Source organism: Glycine soja, chromosome 16 (assembly GCF_004193775.1).
Source record: "Glycine soja cultivar W05 chromosome 16, ASM419377v2, whole genome shotgun sequence".
NCBI lineage: Eukaryota > Viridiplantae > Streptophyta > Magnoliopsida > Fabales > Fabaceae > Glycine > Glycine soja.
This window is the reverse complement of record NC_041017.1, coordinates 3,596,715-3,614,039: the sequence shown is the minus strand read 5'-3', so window position 1 is coordinate 3,614,039 and position 17,325 is coordinate 3,596,715. Positions and strand designations below refer to the sequence as shown.

The 17,325-nt window shown below is 27.8% G+C and overlaps 1 protein-coding gene across 2 annotated transcripts; it reads right to left on the bottom strand.

The window, feature by feature from the left end:
• Positions 1-9,781: 9,781 nt before the first annotated feature.
• Positions 9,782-13,816, bottom strand: LOC114391208 (binding partner of ACD11 1-like). 2 transcript variants are annotated; one of them, XM_028352247.1, is made up of 8 exons: positions 13,583-13,816; positions 13,348-13,451; positions 12,783-12,858; positions 11,859-11,930; positions 11,705-11,779; positions 10,950-11,290; positions 10,583-10,706; positions 9,782-10,239 (listed from the first exon to the last, which is right to left on the bottom strand). In XM_028352247.1, the coding sequence occupies exons 1-8, from the start codon at positions 13,586-13,588 to the stop codon at positions 10,216-10,218; spliced, it is 822 nt and encodes a 273-aa protein (XP_028208048.1). In that variant the 5' UTR covers positions 13,589-13,816; the 3' UTR covers positions 9,782-10,215. The 2 variants fall into 2 exon arrangements, with proteins under 2 accessions (XP_028208048.1, XP_028208047.1); XM_028352246.1 differs by having other exon boundaries at positions 13,574-13,815.
• Positions 13,817-17,325: the final 3,509 nt, after the last annotated feature.

The window sequence follows — 17,325 nt, the reverse complement described above, 5'->3', positions numbered from 1 at the left end:
ACAAGTGTTCCAATATGACACGTGGCTGATTCTTCATCTGACGCGTGGTTAGAAGACCTGGGCTGTAGGACCACACAAGAAAAAATAATTTTTTTCGTTTTTACATAAAATAAAGGAAATTTTTCTTTTACAGAAACGAGTCATGAATCATGTATGAATAAAAGAATAAATCATGAATAGGAAAAACGAGAGACATGCATCCTTTTTTTTTTTATCGGGTGCATGCTACTTTAAATCGATTTAATTATAAAATATATTTATGGAAATAATTTAATTACAAATTATCATATGCATATATAATAAAATTATTATATATTATGATAATAATTATTATTATTTTAAAATTAAACTTTATTAAACTTTTAATTTTTATAAGAGATTAAAAATATAATTAAATTATAATATATATATATATATATATATATATATATATATCAAATCACACATCAATATTAAGTTAACATATATATATCAAATCACACATCAATATTAAGTTAACATATATATATATATATATGACCTTCATAAAATTTATTAGATGTTTAACAAAAAGAAACTGATAAAAAGACTAAAATTTCACAATTATAATATTTTTTAAAAATTTAATTTACAAAACTAAAATATAAAAATAAAAATATAATTATTGCATTAAAAATGTACAAATTAATAAATATTATTTTTAGGTATTTAATCTTATTTTATTATTTCAGTTTACAATAACTGTTTTAAAGGAATTAATTAAAAATTTAACAAAAATTAATGAAAATCATAAGAAGAGTATATACAATTCATAGTAAAAATGCATTAATAATTTTTTTATATAAATCTGACTTTTTATTTCCTAATTTATGTCTTAAAATATTTATTAGCACTCTCCTTTAATAAACACTAAAAAATATTCTCAAACTATTGTTAAAAATGCAAATAATATTTATAAAATATATTTAATTAATTCTTTTTTAAAAATATTAATTTTGTATATTTGAACATATTTTATGATATATGTAAATATTTTTTTAAAAAAAAATAAATATATAAATATTATTAGGACATTTGTTATCATGTCATTAATTATAAACATATATATAATACAGTTATAAAAAAATATACATATATAATATTAATATTAAGCCAAATTCTCATATGTTTTTAGGGTTAATCTTGTAGTCAAGGTTACTCTTATAGTCACTAGTGAATCCACATATGAATGAAGAAGTATATTAGTACTTTCTCACTTTTAAAAGATTACATATAAATATTTGAATCCCTTGTTCATAATTTTTTACTTATTTTGTAATAATAATTATTAATTTTATTTTTTAAATAAATTGTCTAGATATCTTGCTTTCGGGAAGGGGAAAAAATATATACTGTGATGACACATTATTTTTTTTTGTATATTAAGGCTAAAATACTTTTTTTGTCCCTATAAAATTATCAAAATTTGAATTATTTCATTTAAAATTTTGGTCCTATAAAATTATAATGTGTTACTTTTTGACTCAAAGCAAAGATTGGGTGATTCTGAACCTATGTGTTTGATATCTATCCATTAAAATCTGGACATGTGTATTTCAATTTTGATCCCAACCATTATCATCCTCCCTATTGACCCCAACCACTCTCCATCTCACTCCCAATCATGCCTTTATTGTCGTCGTTAGAGAAGACAAATATGTGACCCATCATCACATGCATGCATCACCTCCCAACCCCATTATGTACCTTCATGTCATCATCATTACCTCTGACACCACCACCATCAACCAAAACCCCAAATCACAAAGGTTTCAAACAATCTTGTTCTCTTCAAGACCTAATCTCTTCACCTTTGTTGCCATGGGCTTCTCAAAGAAGTGAAAAATTGAAAAGAACGGTGTGGTATGCAAAGAAACCAGATATGAACATGAGAAATGACATTGTATATTCAAATCTGAACATGAGAAACGAAAAGAGCATGAGAAAAGACCCAAGAACCACATGCAAAAAGTCCAGAAGCAAAATTGTGAGCTACTCTGTAATTTCAACAAGGAACCAAATTGAAATTTTGGCTAAAACATCACCAACTTTCTCCATTTCGAGGCTCATCTAAAATGGAGAACTTAGGCCATAATTTGACTATTCTTTCTTCATGGTTTTTCTCTCTAAATTACAAGTCATTCTTGTCACCAAACACCAATCTTGAAGAGCCATTCTCTTGGCATTTTTTTGTTGAAGACAAAAACCTATTGGGCATTGCTGAAGATTCACACAATTATCTAAAGGTTGCACTCAAATTAAAGACTACCACCCATTGTAAAAGATGAACAAGAAACAATCATTGTTGAAGACTACCTCTATTAAAGTTCGTCAATCTCTCTTATTTTAATGTCTTTTATTATGGGATAAAGTCGATGATAATTTAGTTGTATGACAAGATGTTTGGCGGTGTTTGTCTTGTTGGGTTTGTAGTTGAGAGTTTGTCTTTGTCCCTAACAAGAGGTTGAATGAGAGATTCATAATTAAGTACTAAAGTGAAAAAAATACCACAAGAATGGGGTTGAATTTGGGTTTTGTAAACTTTTAAATCCTTTTCGAAAGATAACAAGTTTCTGATATAAGTTTAGACTGAATAATTGTTCTAAGCTCATAAAGAAAATGTAAGTAGTCCGGGAAAAAAGGTTTAGTTTAGAACTCTTGTTTCAAAAAGATTGTTTGTTTGAAAAGACTTCAACAAAAAATTTAGTTTTAGGTGTTTTTGTGAAAACTTTTTTTGTCTTAAGGATTTACAAAAATTAGTTAACAATTAGTTACTAAAACTAGTTCAAAGAGAGAGAAGAAAGTGCACAATGGATTTTTACATTAGTTCACCCTAACCTTAGGTTACGTCCAGCCCTTACCCTTAAAAATGATATTTCATTGACACAATCAATCATTGTTAGACCAATAACACCATTGGATTTTAACTAGACTTCCAACCTAGCCTCAACTAGATCAACAACACCATTGGATTTTAACAATGCATTCACTACTAAACTTTCAACACCAAAAGGATTTTTGTGTTTTGGGACTGCATAAACACAAATTTTCACCTCGCAAAGGGTTTCCACTCAATCAAATACATTTTCTCATTTCTATCTTGGACCTATTATAGATTACAAGCTCAATAAAGAAATAGGTCACTTTCAACAAAGAGGGTTGAAACAAAAAATACATATTTCTCACACATATATCAAACTCAAGTTTTTATAACTGGAATGTTTCAACTTGTCTTCAAGATGCTTTTCAATATCCTCTTAAAGCCCCAAAGATGACTGTTGAAGTGAAGCTCACTCAATTAACATGCTTGTGGAGCAAGTAGACAAACTTGACTGTTGTCATGACAAGACAACTTAAAGAGCCATTCCAAGGTGGTCATTACGAGGTTCATTCTGAGGAACTTTTTTATGAGCATTTTGAGGTATCATTAGAATATTCATTTTGATATTTGTTGAGAAAAATCTATACTTGTAGTAGATTCCTTTTATAATAATTATTAATTGATATATTTTTTAGAAGTAGAAAATTTTCATCAATCCTTAACACATTTTCCCAGCACACAACATTCTAAAGTTGATTGCTCCATAAAATCAATGTGAAGATACAATTGTTGGTGTGTTAGTGTTCTGTCCAAGGTTAGATTGTGTAGTATCTTCAATTTTGTACTATGATGACATCATACTTCTTATAGACAAATTTAACTTTCAATAAGTTTGCATCTTCCAATGTTGTTAGCATTCACTTTTCTGGTGTACCCTCAATGTGTGTGGTAGCATATGAAAAACATGATTTGTCCTTGAGATGCATTATGAACCATTTTGGACTCCATTATGAGGTTCAATACTTTAGAATCAAACTCTTCAACATTATGATGTTCATAAGTCTTTTTTACGTAAGACATTGTTGTTCAGTACTTTGTCAAAAACCCAAGTACTTAGAGGGAAACATTATTCATCATGTAGATGGACTTTAAGAAATCTTTTGAGTTCTCAACTCTTTATAGTTGTTCTAAGACAATTTTTTTAGCTACATTCTAAGCACCTAAGAATGAATGAACATATTTGTTTCTTAAAACATTTAACACAAATACTTAAGGAGAATGTTAGTCATCACCAAAACTCATCACCCTTATCATTTTTACATTATTAATGGTTTGTCATAATTAAAACTAGAGATGTGCATTTAACAAGTACAAGAGAGTAATTTAGCAAACCGAGCCTTGTATTTTTGTGTGTTTAGTTTGTGGCAATTTTAATCGCTAGAAATCATATTTTGATTATTGTATTTTTTTTTAATTTTTTAAATAATTTGTGACAGTTTTTAACTTTCATAAATTATATTTTTAAATTTAAATTAAAAAAATGTAAGTTCATATAGATTTAGAACCATCCAAACTTAATTTGGAGACAAAAGAACAGCACATTATAATTTTTTTTATAGGAATGAAAAACAGATAAAAAATAAACTTTCATATATTTATAAGGAAGAAAAAAACCTATTTTAGCCGTATACCAAAGTCCACTTTTCTTTTGGCAGGCTAAGAACTGCTGAAACCACGGAAAGGTTGAAACTTTGATAGCCAATGAAAGATCAATTCATTACGGTGAGAATTATTTTAGAAAATTAAATGTGAATTATCTCCCTTCATTTTCTTTCATTTGCAATCCGTATGCCTATATTCAAAGAAAATTAATGTATGTTTGGTAATTTGGTCATGGGATGCAACAGTTATTGTGCGTCTGGATTTTTCTTTAGATATTTAATATTGAATGAAGCAAAGTAAAATAGAATAAAATAAAGGAAAGATGTTATTATATTATTTGAATATTAATTGTAGAATTAAATAAAATTCATGTTTTAATGTTGTGTTTGTACATTAAATAATTTTTTTGGTACATATTCATATTTAATGTTTAAAAGAAAAATATAACTAATGTTTAAAAAAAAAACAGAATAGAATGACATAATATAAATTATAATTTTATTGTTCCAAAAAAATATTATATTTGTACTTGTTCACTTTCTACATTAACTTTATTTTTATTTACACATTATTATTTTTGGTCATATGATAGATTACAATGTATCATATATCAAATACTTGAATAAAAAAACAATGTATCATATGTCATTTCCATATGTTTCTGCTGTTGTTTTTAATAGGAATCATTAAGGAGGTGATACTATATAGTGACATATTAAAGATGAAATGTTTTATAAAACTCAAGAAAATGATATGCGCAAAGTATTAATTGAAAAAATGGTACAGTCACTCCATTTTGATAGAAAAATAAAGAAAAATCAATTGGCAATGGAATTATTTTACAAGCAATGTTTTGTTTTTTGGCTACGTTTTACAAGTAATACTTTAAGTGCAGAACAAGTAGTTGAATAGATTGCAAAAGACGTTGTGAAAAGACAACAAATATGTAAGGATATGAATTAAAAGGGATAAAAATGTAACGAGATAAAATACTAAAATTAAGATGGAGCAAAATAAGACTTTTTTATTATATAAAAGCAAAATAAGACTTAGATGTGATAGAATGAGTTGAAGCTTTGAGATTATTATTAGATGAGTTTGTTTAAATTTATTTTTTTTTGAAAAAATACTTTTTTAATAAAATAAATATTTTTTATTTTCTTAATAAGTTCGTCTAATAAACTGATTCTGCGTAAAAAAATTATTATTTTTATTTATTCAGAGAAGTAAATCTGCTTATTAAAAAGCATTATTTTTAAGTTTACATAAACCATCCTATTATCATTGCATCCCTATCACAATGGCATATTTAAATAACGAAAGTTGAAACAAACAAAAACACACACACACACACATATATATATATATATATATTTATTGATATCTCACATTTAACGTATGTTTGACATGAATATAGTTATTGCTTCAAAGTGTTGGTCGATCACAACTAAAGAAAATACCCTTGGCATTGTTGAAAAAAAGAAAGCTACCAAATTATTATCTTTCCAGGAACACACATATGAATTAATTAACATACGTACACTCATTTTTTTTTTTTAAAAATGTGTTAACAAGTTATAATTATAGTTATCTTAAAATATATCTAAAGTATAATTTACTAACATACTCTTCTAAAAAATGAGTGTATGTTGGCAAGTATTTGTGGAGATTTACTAACACACATTTAAAATGAATGTGTTAACAAGATATATAACTACAATTTTCTTAAATATGCCCTCTTAATTCCTCATATATATATATATATATATATATATATATATATATATATTTTTTTTTTTTTCATATGTTCATAAAACATAAAATAAATCTTAAAAAAGTAAAATTCAAATAAAATTAAGGTTTAAGACATCACTTGTGTGATTCTGACATTTTAGAAGGTCCACTTATATAAGCCATAAATTCATGAAATAGATACTCTATTTAAAGTATATTTAAAATGGATACTTGGATTTATTTTATGTATGGGATTGATTGGTCTCACATGCATTCCACATGGTTCTCCAACTTCACTGATTTTATTTTTTTTCCTTTTGTTTCTATACATATTTCGCGTTGGCAAATGTATTGAAAGCCAAAAAGAATCCTTTCGGCTTCTTCTTTAATAAATTAAGGGCCTATGGGTACTGAACACAATTGATAGGTACTTTCTCAACTTGAATTTCCCCTTTTTTTACAAAGTAAAGAAAAATGAAAACTTGTTCCTTACCTAATTTGAGATAAACTATTAAATTTATGTTTAATTAATCTGTCTATATCTTGTGGTTGAAACTAAAGTGCACATGTATTCTTGCTTGTTTTATTATAAATAATAATGCAACTGGAATGCGTTTATTCTATAAGAATTAATGTATGATGACAGTCTATTTATTGAAGGATGTAGAGAGCACACTAACTCACTAAGTCAAGAACACAAAAAGAAATTAAAATAGCCAATAGTTTAGTTCAAGTAAAGTAAAATTGTTTTATTCTATTCCAATTCCAATATTGAATCCAATTCAATCGTTTTACAACCGCGTTGATAATTATCTTTAAATTGCTCACTTTACCTTCTATCAGTTGGTTCCATTCGCATACACACAGTAGATAGATACTCTTTTAAAGATGTAAAAGCATTAATTTGAGGAGTCATGTAGTCCATTTTCTGAGTAAAAAACAAAAAGTTGAAGTATGATTTCCCAAAATAATTAAAATTGGAAACGTAAATTTTATTGCTTTTATCTGAAAAGAAGTAGAATGGTAAATGGTAAGTGAATTTTTCTTGAGCCAACTCCCCATTTCCAAATCAGATCAAGAAGGAAAAGGAGAACTATCATAATCAACTTTCAGGAACTGGGCCATTGAATTGTTGTGGTCTGTTTTGAAAGGCACGGTATACTTTTCCATTTACACATTCTTCATATACCGTTACTGAACACCAAGTACATTGTGTAGGATTTTAAATTTGAGTCCTAGATACCTAGTTATGTTAAATATTTGGAAAAAAAATTATTGTTTATAATAATTTTATCCTATTCAAATAAAACTCTTTTTAATAAAAAAAACAATTGTGGTCTAGAAAAAAAAAGTCTTTTATTGAATGGTGAAGAATATATACTACACTCAATTAGAACAGTTATTTATATTTTTTTTTTTTGTTTCATAAGACAGTTATGTTTATACAACTCAACTACTTACCCTCTCCTTTCTTTCCTATAAAAAAAAAACATTTTTGTTTGGGCTGACATGTGCCCGTGTATAAGTGTCCTTTTAGCTATCTACCCAAATCAGGTTGATGCCCTCCAAATAGATTTTGATTGGTAACATTTTCAAAATTAATTCCTCTTAAATCAATCCCTTCAAAACTAATATTACTAAAATCTAAAACAAAGAATCCTGTAATGTATTTTTATAAAAAAAAAAAAATGGTTTGAATTGACTGGTTAAACCGGTTCAATTGATAACCACTGGTTATATTACAGAACCGGTATAATTCAATGTGACTTGACTGATTTTCCTGTTAACTGATCCGAATGAATTAGTGACCCAAGAACTTTATAAATGAATCAATATTGTGAATATTGTAGATTTTTTTAATGTATAAAATGGACTCTTTTTTTTTTAAAAAAAAAATGAATTTTTTAATAATTTTTTAAGTAAGAAACTATAGGTTATAAATGTTGATTTTTTTTAATATATATCAGTTCATTCAATTGGCCCAATAAGTCATTGCCCTTAACCCAATTGATCACGGAACTGAACTCATAGTATCCACAGTTAACTTTTCATGTTTCACACATTTATAATCAATAGATTTTTTTTTCCACTAAAGAAAACATCTTTACGGACACACATTTAAAAATTATACTCATTAGATGAAGATTGATCAACTCAAATTTTAAATGTTTTCAAATCCAATTTATTGAGATATAAGTTATAACTACTTATTATTATTTTAAACTTTAAACGTAAATTAATATTATAAGTCACGCCTATGTGTAATCATTAGACTAATATATTTGACAAATTACACTAGATTTTTTTTTCTTTTCTTAACAGTACTACACTCCTAGGAATACAGTATTATACGACCAAAATGACCTTTTGCTTGCTTTGTTTCGTTTTGAATTATAAAATATTTTTTAGAAATTTATTTATTAATTTTTATAAGACTTTTTTTTAATATCTATATGCATTAATTATTTTTTCCTATATATCCTATTAAATTATTATCTTTTCAAACATTAATCATAAACAATTGAGTAGATAAAAAAATAAGAAAAGAATAATTTTCAAATAATAATACAATTAATTGATAGATTTAATGTGATTAATTAATCTAATTACTTTTCTTTAAGAGACATAAATTAGTTGAAAAAAATCTTATAATTAAAAAAAAATGAATACAAAAATTAGGATCGGATGATCTCCAAATCAATAACATTGTTATAAACATTGATTTACTATTCCTAAGTTGTAAGAAATTAACATAAAATTGACTTAATAGTTGAAGGGAAAAAAAGAAAAAAAAATTAGTGAATTTAAATCTCTTTCACTAAAAAAAAATTAACAAATTAAGAATTAATATTAGAGGACCACAATAATAATAATAATAATAATAATAAGAAGCTATTGCTACAGCTGTGTCTTATCATAATTCCTGATGTTGACTAATGGGACATATATAAACCAATTGACCTCTTGACCTATCCTATTAGGCGCCTCCAGATGAGGCTGAAGACCAGTAGCCATCAATATGAGCCGAGTTATTAGGTGCATAAAAAAAACCTCATTAATTAGATACTTTTACTCTTGCTCATGTAATAAGATGCAGTCAATCCAAGTCCTGTGCACAAGAATTTTTGTTTTTACAGAATGTGAACACTTTGGAGCACCCAAATGCGATGTAACATGTTTAAAGAAATGTATTTTATTAGAGATATTGACAGAGAAAGACCTTTGACAAAAGATAAAAATGAGGACATAGCTAGCACGTGAAACGACAATTGATGACTGCACAAATTCAAAAAATTTATCCAATAGTTCAAAACTATAGTATTATTCAAATTTTTGTCTGTATGCTGAGGAGTAAGGAACACTTTGATTAGCCGACAAGACCGCCACCATATTGATCAAAAGTGAAGTGCACTAATATAAATTCATCAAATTATTACGCCTGCTAGGATCCTAATAATTGTGATTATTAGAGCATGGTCAAAAGTATATGCTTGACTTGTTATTTTTCATCCATGTTACAGTTTGAAACACACAAATTAGACCGAATTGGAGCTAACACAACACAATTCTTTACAATTTCAATCAATAGCATCAGCTAAGAAATGAAATTTTGTAGTCTGCAAGATGATAATTTCCCACAGAAATCTTTGGAACAATATGTCAAGTTATACATGCACAACAATTTTTCTGAACTTTGACAAAAGAAATGCAGTAGCATCACACCTATAAATTTCCTTTTCACAAAAGGGAAAAAAAGAAGAAACCAAAATCACTCTTGCTAAATTATATGGAAGTAACAACTAAAACACCAGAGTGACAAAAGAATACAAAAAATAGGATTAAATTGAATCACCGCACTTGCCACATGCATCTAACCGTTGGAGAGGAAGCAAGCAGCACATGCTCAGAAAGACCAAATAGTTTCAAACACGTGTTCTGAATGTCCTGATGAAGTGACTTTGATTACCAAAAATTGTGGCCTATGCAGCAGCCACTGACGGTTCCTGCATCAATAAATGAAACCATGTTACCAACTCATAATATGTTTCTCTTCCACTCATTATATGTTTTCCTTAACAAAATAAAAAATTATAGGTTTAAAATTTGGAATAAACTTAGATATAGTTCTTTAGGTACTTAGTGTTAGTGTTGTTTTCCAAATCAGAATTAGAGTTTCACCTAAGTAATCTATATAGTAAAGGTTTGCATTAAAGATTAACATAAATTATTGCAATGAAACTCCTTTTCTAATTGGAAAACAACACCAAAAACAATTACGGAACTATATCTAAGTTTTTCCTTAAAATTTCTTGTCTTTATGACTGACATTGCAAGAGCATATCAAACCTTTGATGTCAAGTTTGAAACAGCCAAATGAAATTTTTCTCTAGTTTTAGAACTTGCAACATGTCCAGCCTTTGCCACCTTGCTAAAAGCACCATTGAACCATGCTGTTCCAGCAGTCACATATCTGCAGCAGACAAGGACATACCATTAGCAAGCATATCTTTTATAATCATCATCCAAATAACATACAACCTTAGGGTCCAATTAAGTCATAAGGATCATCATGCATATTTAATTTCTCCCCAACACGTAGTTAATCCAGGTAATAGACTTTGTATTTCCCTGTTGGATCTTACCACAAATCATAACAATTTCATGGAGAAATCCAAGTGCAGAAATGGAGATCATGTATTGTATTCAACCATACCTGCTTGTTTTGACAGCTGATCCAGTGTCATTTATCTTCCTCTCAGCTGCAATTATTGCTGCCATTGTTTTATCTGACACCTGAAGCCTCTGATCCACAGACTTGACTTTCTGGTTCATTGCAGCGATGCCTACTGTCAATTTCTCCGTCAGTCCAACTCTCTTGTCAAAAGAAATGACCTTTGCAGATGCATTGGCAGTCAATTGATGCTTTTCATCAAATGCTTTAGCTTTGTTCACTGCATCTTGTCTTATTGCTGAACCTTTCGCCAGCATATTTGTAACTGCATCTTGTGCTCTACTAAGGTAGATTCTTCTATTGGTGGGGCTGGCTATCCCCTCCTGAAAGAGAAATAGTATAGCAGACCATGAGCTCAATCAGAAAAACAAAATGTGAACAGTTTATAATTGTTGCCTAGCTACAAAATCAAAAGAATGCACTGCTTAAGATTATAAGCATGTGATGCAGGATTGACACAATGGCAAGAAGCCCCAAAAAGTAGTTAAGATTGTTATTGACATAACTTGCTTAAAACAAAATATCATGATTGAAACTTTCTTTTTTAACAGTTTTCAGAATTGCAATGCTAAAGTAATAATCCAATATATTCAAAACACACTCAAATTTACTAACAAAGCCATGGGTATAATAAAAATAATTTCAACTACTTTTTAGCCAACTGAAAATTCCCATGAAGAACAGCTCATCAAGAGAAATGGATCATGCAAATTCTTAATCTGGATTTTGGGTTTTACCTCAATATTTGAGGAGACGTTCTCAGAATTCTCAGAAGGAACAACATTTATAGCATTTTCCACCACTCTTACTTCCTGCATTAATTGCTTCTGATAAGCTCTAAATTTTACATCAATATGTGTACCATGATATAAGAGTTCTTGCTATACTTACCTGCATCTCACGATTTGGTACATAGTTCTCAGCTGGAGTTATCTTCACAACCTGGTCTACTATTGTTGCTCCCTGAGAAAAAGACAACAAAAGTTTTACTCCCACAAGCCAAAAAGTGCAAAGGCTTAAATAAGATCTATAAGTTCTCAATTCAATATCAAGACCAAAATGTTATCATGTCAAAGGATAACAAGCCAGAGAGGGAACGGAATTGACTCAAACATTAGTAAAGATATCCAAATAGACATTGCTAGAGAAATATAGACCTTTCTGATGTGAAAAAAGATTAGGCTCTGTAATTTGTAATTCTAATTGCAACAAAACAGTACTTTCAAATTAAAATGCTATGATGCTAACTTAAAGCCTAATTCTAATATATTAAAAAATACAACAGAACTTCTACATACTTGCAATCTACTTAACATAAGTTATATAATGGCATCTTGATTCTCAAGGATTTCAATGTTAAGGTTTCCTTCAGGAGTTGAAGCCTATCTCACTTGCACCAGAATCTGATACACATCATTCATCAGAAGTCAAGTCAAGTCACTTTCCTTCCCTTTCTTTGAAGTGAGCTGCATTAAGTGAAAGATATATCCTTAAGAAACCTAGTTACTCCATAGTACCAATGTACCATGTAAGTCATGTTTTCTTTTTTCTTAACTACCTATAGCAAGATGTGCAATCCTACAACACATCTCAGTACCTAGTACCTACCGTGGCAACATGAAAAGTTACTCAAATCCACAATGTGCACCATTCAGAAACCATAATATTCTCAACGATCTGTTTGTGCTTCTCAGCACATCCAAGTCCAATTCCAAACAACAAGGGACCATCAAAATTGAACATAAAACAAACAGAACCAACTTATATCCTTCCAGAGCTCCATTAACAAAATCATAAAAGGAAAAGAGGTATTACCGATAATAATAATGCAATTTCAAGTGCTTTGGGATCTTTAAATGTCACATATGCAGTCTTTGATTTCCCATCTTCACTGCAACAAACAGACACACAAAATGCAATCATATTGAATTTGACTTCTCTCAGCAAAAAGGAAAAGGAAAAATACACAAGAGTTCAAATCCTAAAGCAGAAGACTTCAAGTTTATCTTCAATTACTTTGCTTGACTAAGATAAGGTAAAAAAAAAAAAAGGAAAGTAGATTAATGCACCGTGAGTCCGTGACAGCACAATTTCCACTAACAGCTGAACTTATTAAAAAATTATACCCTGACCTGTCCTTCTTTGTTTTATTTTGATTTAATTAATACAACTTCAAAAAAAATCATTAAAATTTAAAACCAAAATTAAGAACACCCCATATTTCTTCTCAGTATTTTCCAACGCCCACCCCCTTTTTTCCGTTCTGAGCACCCTTCAATCAAAGTTGTGAAGATTGGAACTTACAAAAACTGAATCCAAGCAACAAAAACATGTACCCCCGCCCCCCAAAAAAATGCATTTTGGCATAGAAAGTACCCACCTCAGGATCTCAACATGCTCGATTTCTCCAGAAAAGGAGAAGAACTCGTGAATCTCTCTTACACCAGCTAGATCTGAAAGCTGCTTAACTTGAACAGTCCTCGTCTGAAATAATCAACAGAGAGAGAGAGACCCAGAAACAGAAAATCAAATAATGCTCCAATTACAACGAGAAAAGGGTAAAAAGATGGAGTCTTGAATTCAAAGAAGAAGTGAGAGCTTATTACCTCAGTTACCTGCATTGCGATTTACTCAGTGGAAACTGTATCTGTTCTGAGAGCAGAGTTGTTGAAGAGAGAGAGAGAGAAAGAAAGGGGCCACGCGTGCTATGTTCTTCAGAGTGATGTATGTTGTGTCACCGAACAGAATAGAGTTGCATTGAAGAAGAAGAAGAAGAATAAGAAAACAAAGATAAAGAAATAACAGAGGAATGTGTGGTGTTAGAATGTAATAATGTCCTCAGGTACCTCGTAAAGACCAGGAACAATGCAGTGATTCTCACGTAAATTCCACAATTGCCCCTTTTAAAGTTTCGGATATTTTTTTTCTTTCTTTTAATAAAATAAAAAAGATACTGGATCTATGAATTAAAATTGGAAGAGCCTAAATTAAAGGTATTTTTATTTCGAAGCAACATTCTTCTTCTTTATTTGGTGCATTTAAATTCTTTTCTTTGTATTGGAATTTGTAAAATATTTTCTAAACTTTAATTGAAAAATAATTTCTTGATTAAAAACTGGTTTTGAATATATATAAAAAGTAATAATCCTTATTTAGGCTCATTTTTTGGGGTGATTTTTAGTTATAAGTTTAAAAGGTTATAAAAACAAAAAAAAAATAGAAAAAAATTACAACTTTCAAAAATCTTAAAAATATAATTTTTGTCAAGAGATTGGACGTGAAAATAGTAAAAATTATTAAATTTGATTGGTGTATGAAATATTTTTTTATCAAAATAAAAATAAAGTGTTTTTTGTACAAATAATACGTATGGCTGATTAAATATATCATCAATAAAAAAATTTCAACAAACAATAAACAGCACAAGGAATCTAGTCCACCAAGTGGCTGCTTATAGACCAAATAACCAACACCATTAAATCATTGCAATAATGCTACTGTAGAACAAGAAAGCATTCGTTGTAGTCATATATATTGGCCTATTGGCCACTATTACCTATTAAGATAGTAGCAAAAAACACTATGTTAACACCATCAATGTCCTTGTCTAGAAGAAAAAATCAATAATAGAGTCGTGCGAGTTGGGAAGTCATAGAGAATGATGTTATACATACGAAAAATGTTAATAACCACACCTTTTTAATATTTATTAAGTGAAATTTTATGATAATCTCTTTAATAAAGAGTGATATAAGATTGTATTTAATAATAAAAAGTTCTAAAAACTTTAAATATGTGTATGTTTATTGTAATAACTCACATAATTTTTTATGTGCTCAAATAATTAATTTTTTTTTCACAATTCTTTTATTAAAATCAATTCTATTACAGACAAAGTTAAATACTAAAGGTAGACATCTCTTTAATCGAAAATTCTAACCTTAATTCATATGTTAACTAGAAGTGTTTAAATCTAAATTGATCTAAAATAAAAATAAAAAACTACTAAAAAAAATCAAAAATTGAAACAAATTTATTTTTTTGGATTTGTTTGAATAATTTTTGTTTCTCATACGATTGATTTGATTTGGATTGCATATTTGTGTTTTTGGAACCTAATCAAATCACAACTCTTATAGTGTTTTTTAATGTTATGTATATTAAATTTATCTAGTATATACCATTTTCTTTTTTAGACATTTTTTGAGATATATTTAGTTGTACCGGTTATTATGTTCTCAAAATTTTATCAATTTAGTCAATTAATTATAATTTATATTGATTTAATTGTGTTCTTTTTACATTTTATCAAAATTAAGCAACTATAAATATATAGTAAAAAGTTCTTATATTTATATTTTTTTTAAATATATATTATTTCAATTTTGACGTATATCAAAGAATGAGACTACTTTAAGTTAATATAAAATTTAACAAAGAGACTAATCGCTATTGAGATAATGAGATTAATTTAAGGAGTTAACTTTCATAATAAATATTTTTTTAAAAAAAAATTAAACTCTTGACCATATTTTTAAATAACAAGACTAATAGTTTTTATTTGAAGAATATGAAAATTTTAAATTTTGGAGCATTATTATATATGTTTAAAAGTTTAAACTAGTTTAAATTTGAACATTATTTAATAATCAAGTATTCACTTTTAAAAAATCATAATTTTCTTTTAATTTTAATTATTTAAATAAAATCTAATAGTGTATATTTATAATTCTCATTTGTTAACCATAAATATTGTTGTTTGTTATGTGTGTGCCAACTCATTGTGCCACCTTCTTTGATTATCACGGGACCCTAGGAATAAACCGTTTATTGTTCACAGACTTTGTAATTATTTTATTATAAGAAATAGATCAAAGTAAAAATCAGTTCCGGCAAACCGGCTTATATAATGCTAGGCCAGGGGTTTGTAAATACTAAATAGACATTTTATTATGTGAAACACTTTCAAGTATTGATTAAATTTTTTTATAAAAATATATTTATTGTGGAGATTATAAAAAAACATAAAAAAATTCATGAATAATATAATTTTATATAAAAACATTTTCACTATTACTAAATTAACCAATATCTCAACAAACATTTTCCTCTTATATTTATATTTTCTTCTCTCTAAAAGTTAAGTAGTATTTACATTTCATTAACTATTTTATATATCTATACAAATAATACGAAGAGAATTGACTAATATTATTTTAAAAGTAATTGTTAAATGATTTTTTTATATTTATGGTATAATAAATATTATTTTAAATATTTTTTATCATATGTCTAAAAATATACATCTTTGAAAAATTCTTGAATTAATTATACTTAATAATGAGTACCTCGTCCCTGCCATAATAGTTATTTCTAAGTATTTAAGGCAAGTCATAATTTGAGGTCTTTATTCAAATAGTACAATTTAAGTGATAACACATGTTGAATTTGTAAAAAAGATCCTTACATAATACATCTTGAGAAGAGTAAGAAACTTTAAGTATAATTAAGTCACGCACACTTTAAGTATAATTAAGTCACGCACAGAAGATTAATTTCATAATCATGCCAAAGGATTGAAGTTTGTAGTAATACCTAATGACAAGTGATGGAAAAAAAATAGGTTATCCTTTTGACTTTTCAATCCAAGTCCCTTTGACAAAACAAATTCATAAAATATTTTATTTATTTATATCCTTTTTAATTTAATGTTTTTGGACTAATTATTGAGATAAAATAAAGTTAAATCTAGGTTAAAAAAACTAAAAAATAGACTTTGTTTTTGTTTTATCTAAATAAAAATTGGATGCTCAGACACAACCTATGTTGTACATAGCATTTCTAAATGGGATTAATATAAAACTCGCATGATACATATGTTACAAGCTAGTCTAAATTAAATCTAAAACATTAAGCATGTTTGGTTCTCACATCACTTTTTTGTTTAAAAAACTATTTTCTATAACAATTCTACACTACTCCGAATCAATTTCCCATAAAAAAATCTATAAAATTTGAAATTATTTCTAAAATAAGTGGTTTTAAAAAAAATCAGAAACAACTAAAGATATGTTTTTTTTCTATTTTTTTTTGTTTTTCATATGTCTCTTTCTTTGAAAATATTGGTTCGAAGCATGACCTAATCCTAAATATAAACACCTCTTAAATCTTAGTTCAGATATTAACCCTTTCTATTAAACTCAACTCCAATTGGTCCCTTTTTCTATTTTTAAGTGCTCTTTTCAATCGTTCATGTGATAAATTTTCAAAAAGCAAGATTAGAAACAAATACTTTCAGATGTACTTAAGAGGCAAATAAATTATATAAATTTTTTAAAAACAGTGAACAAATAAGATC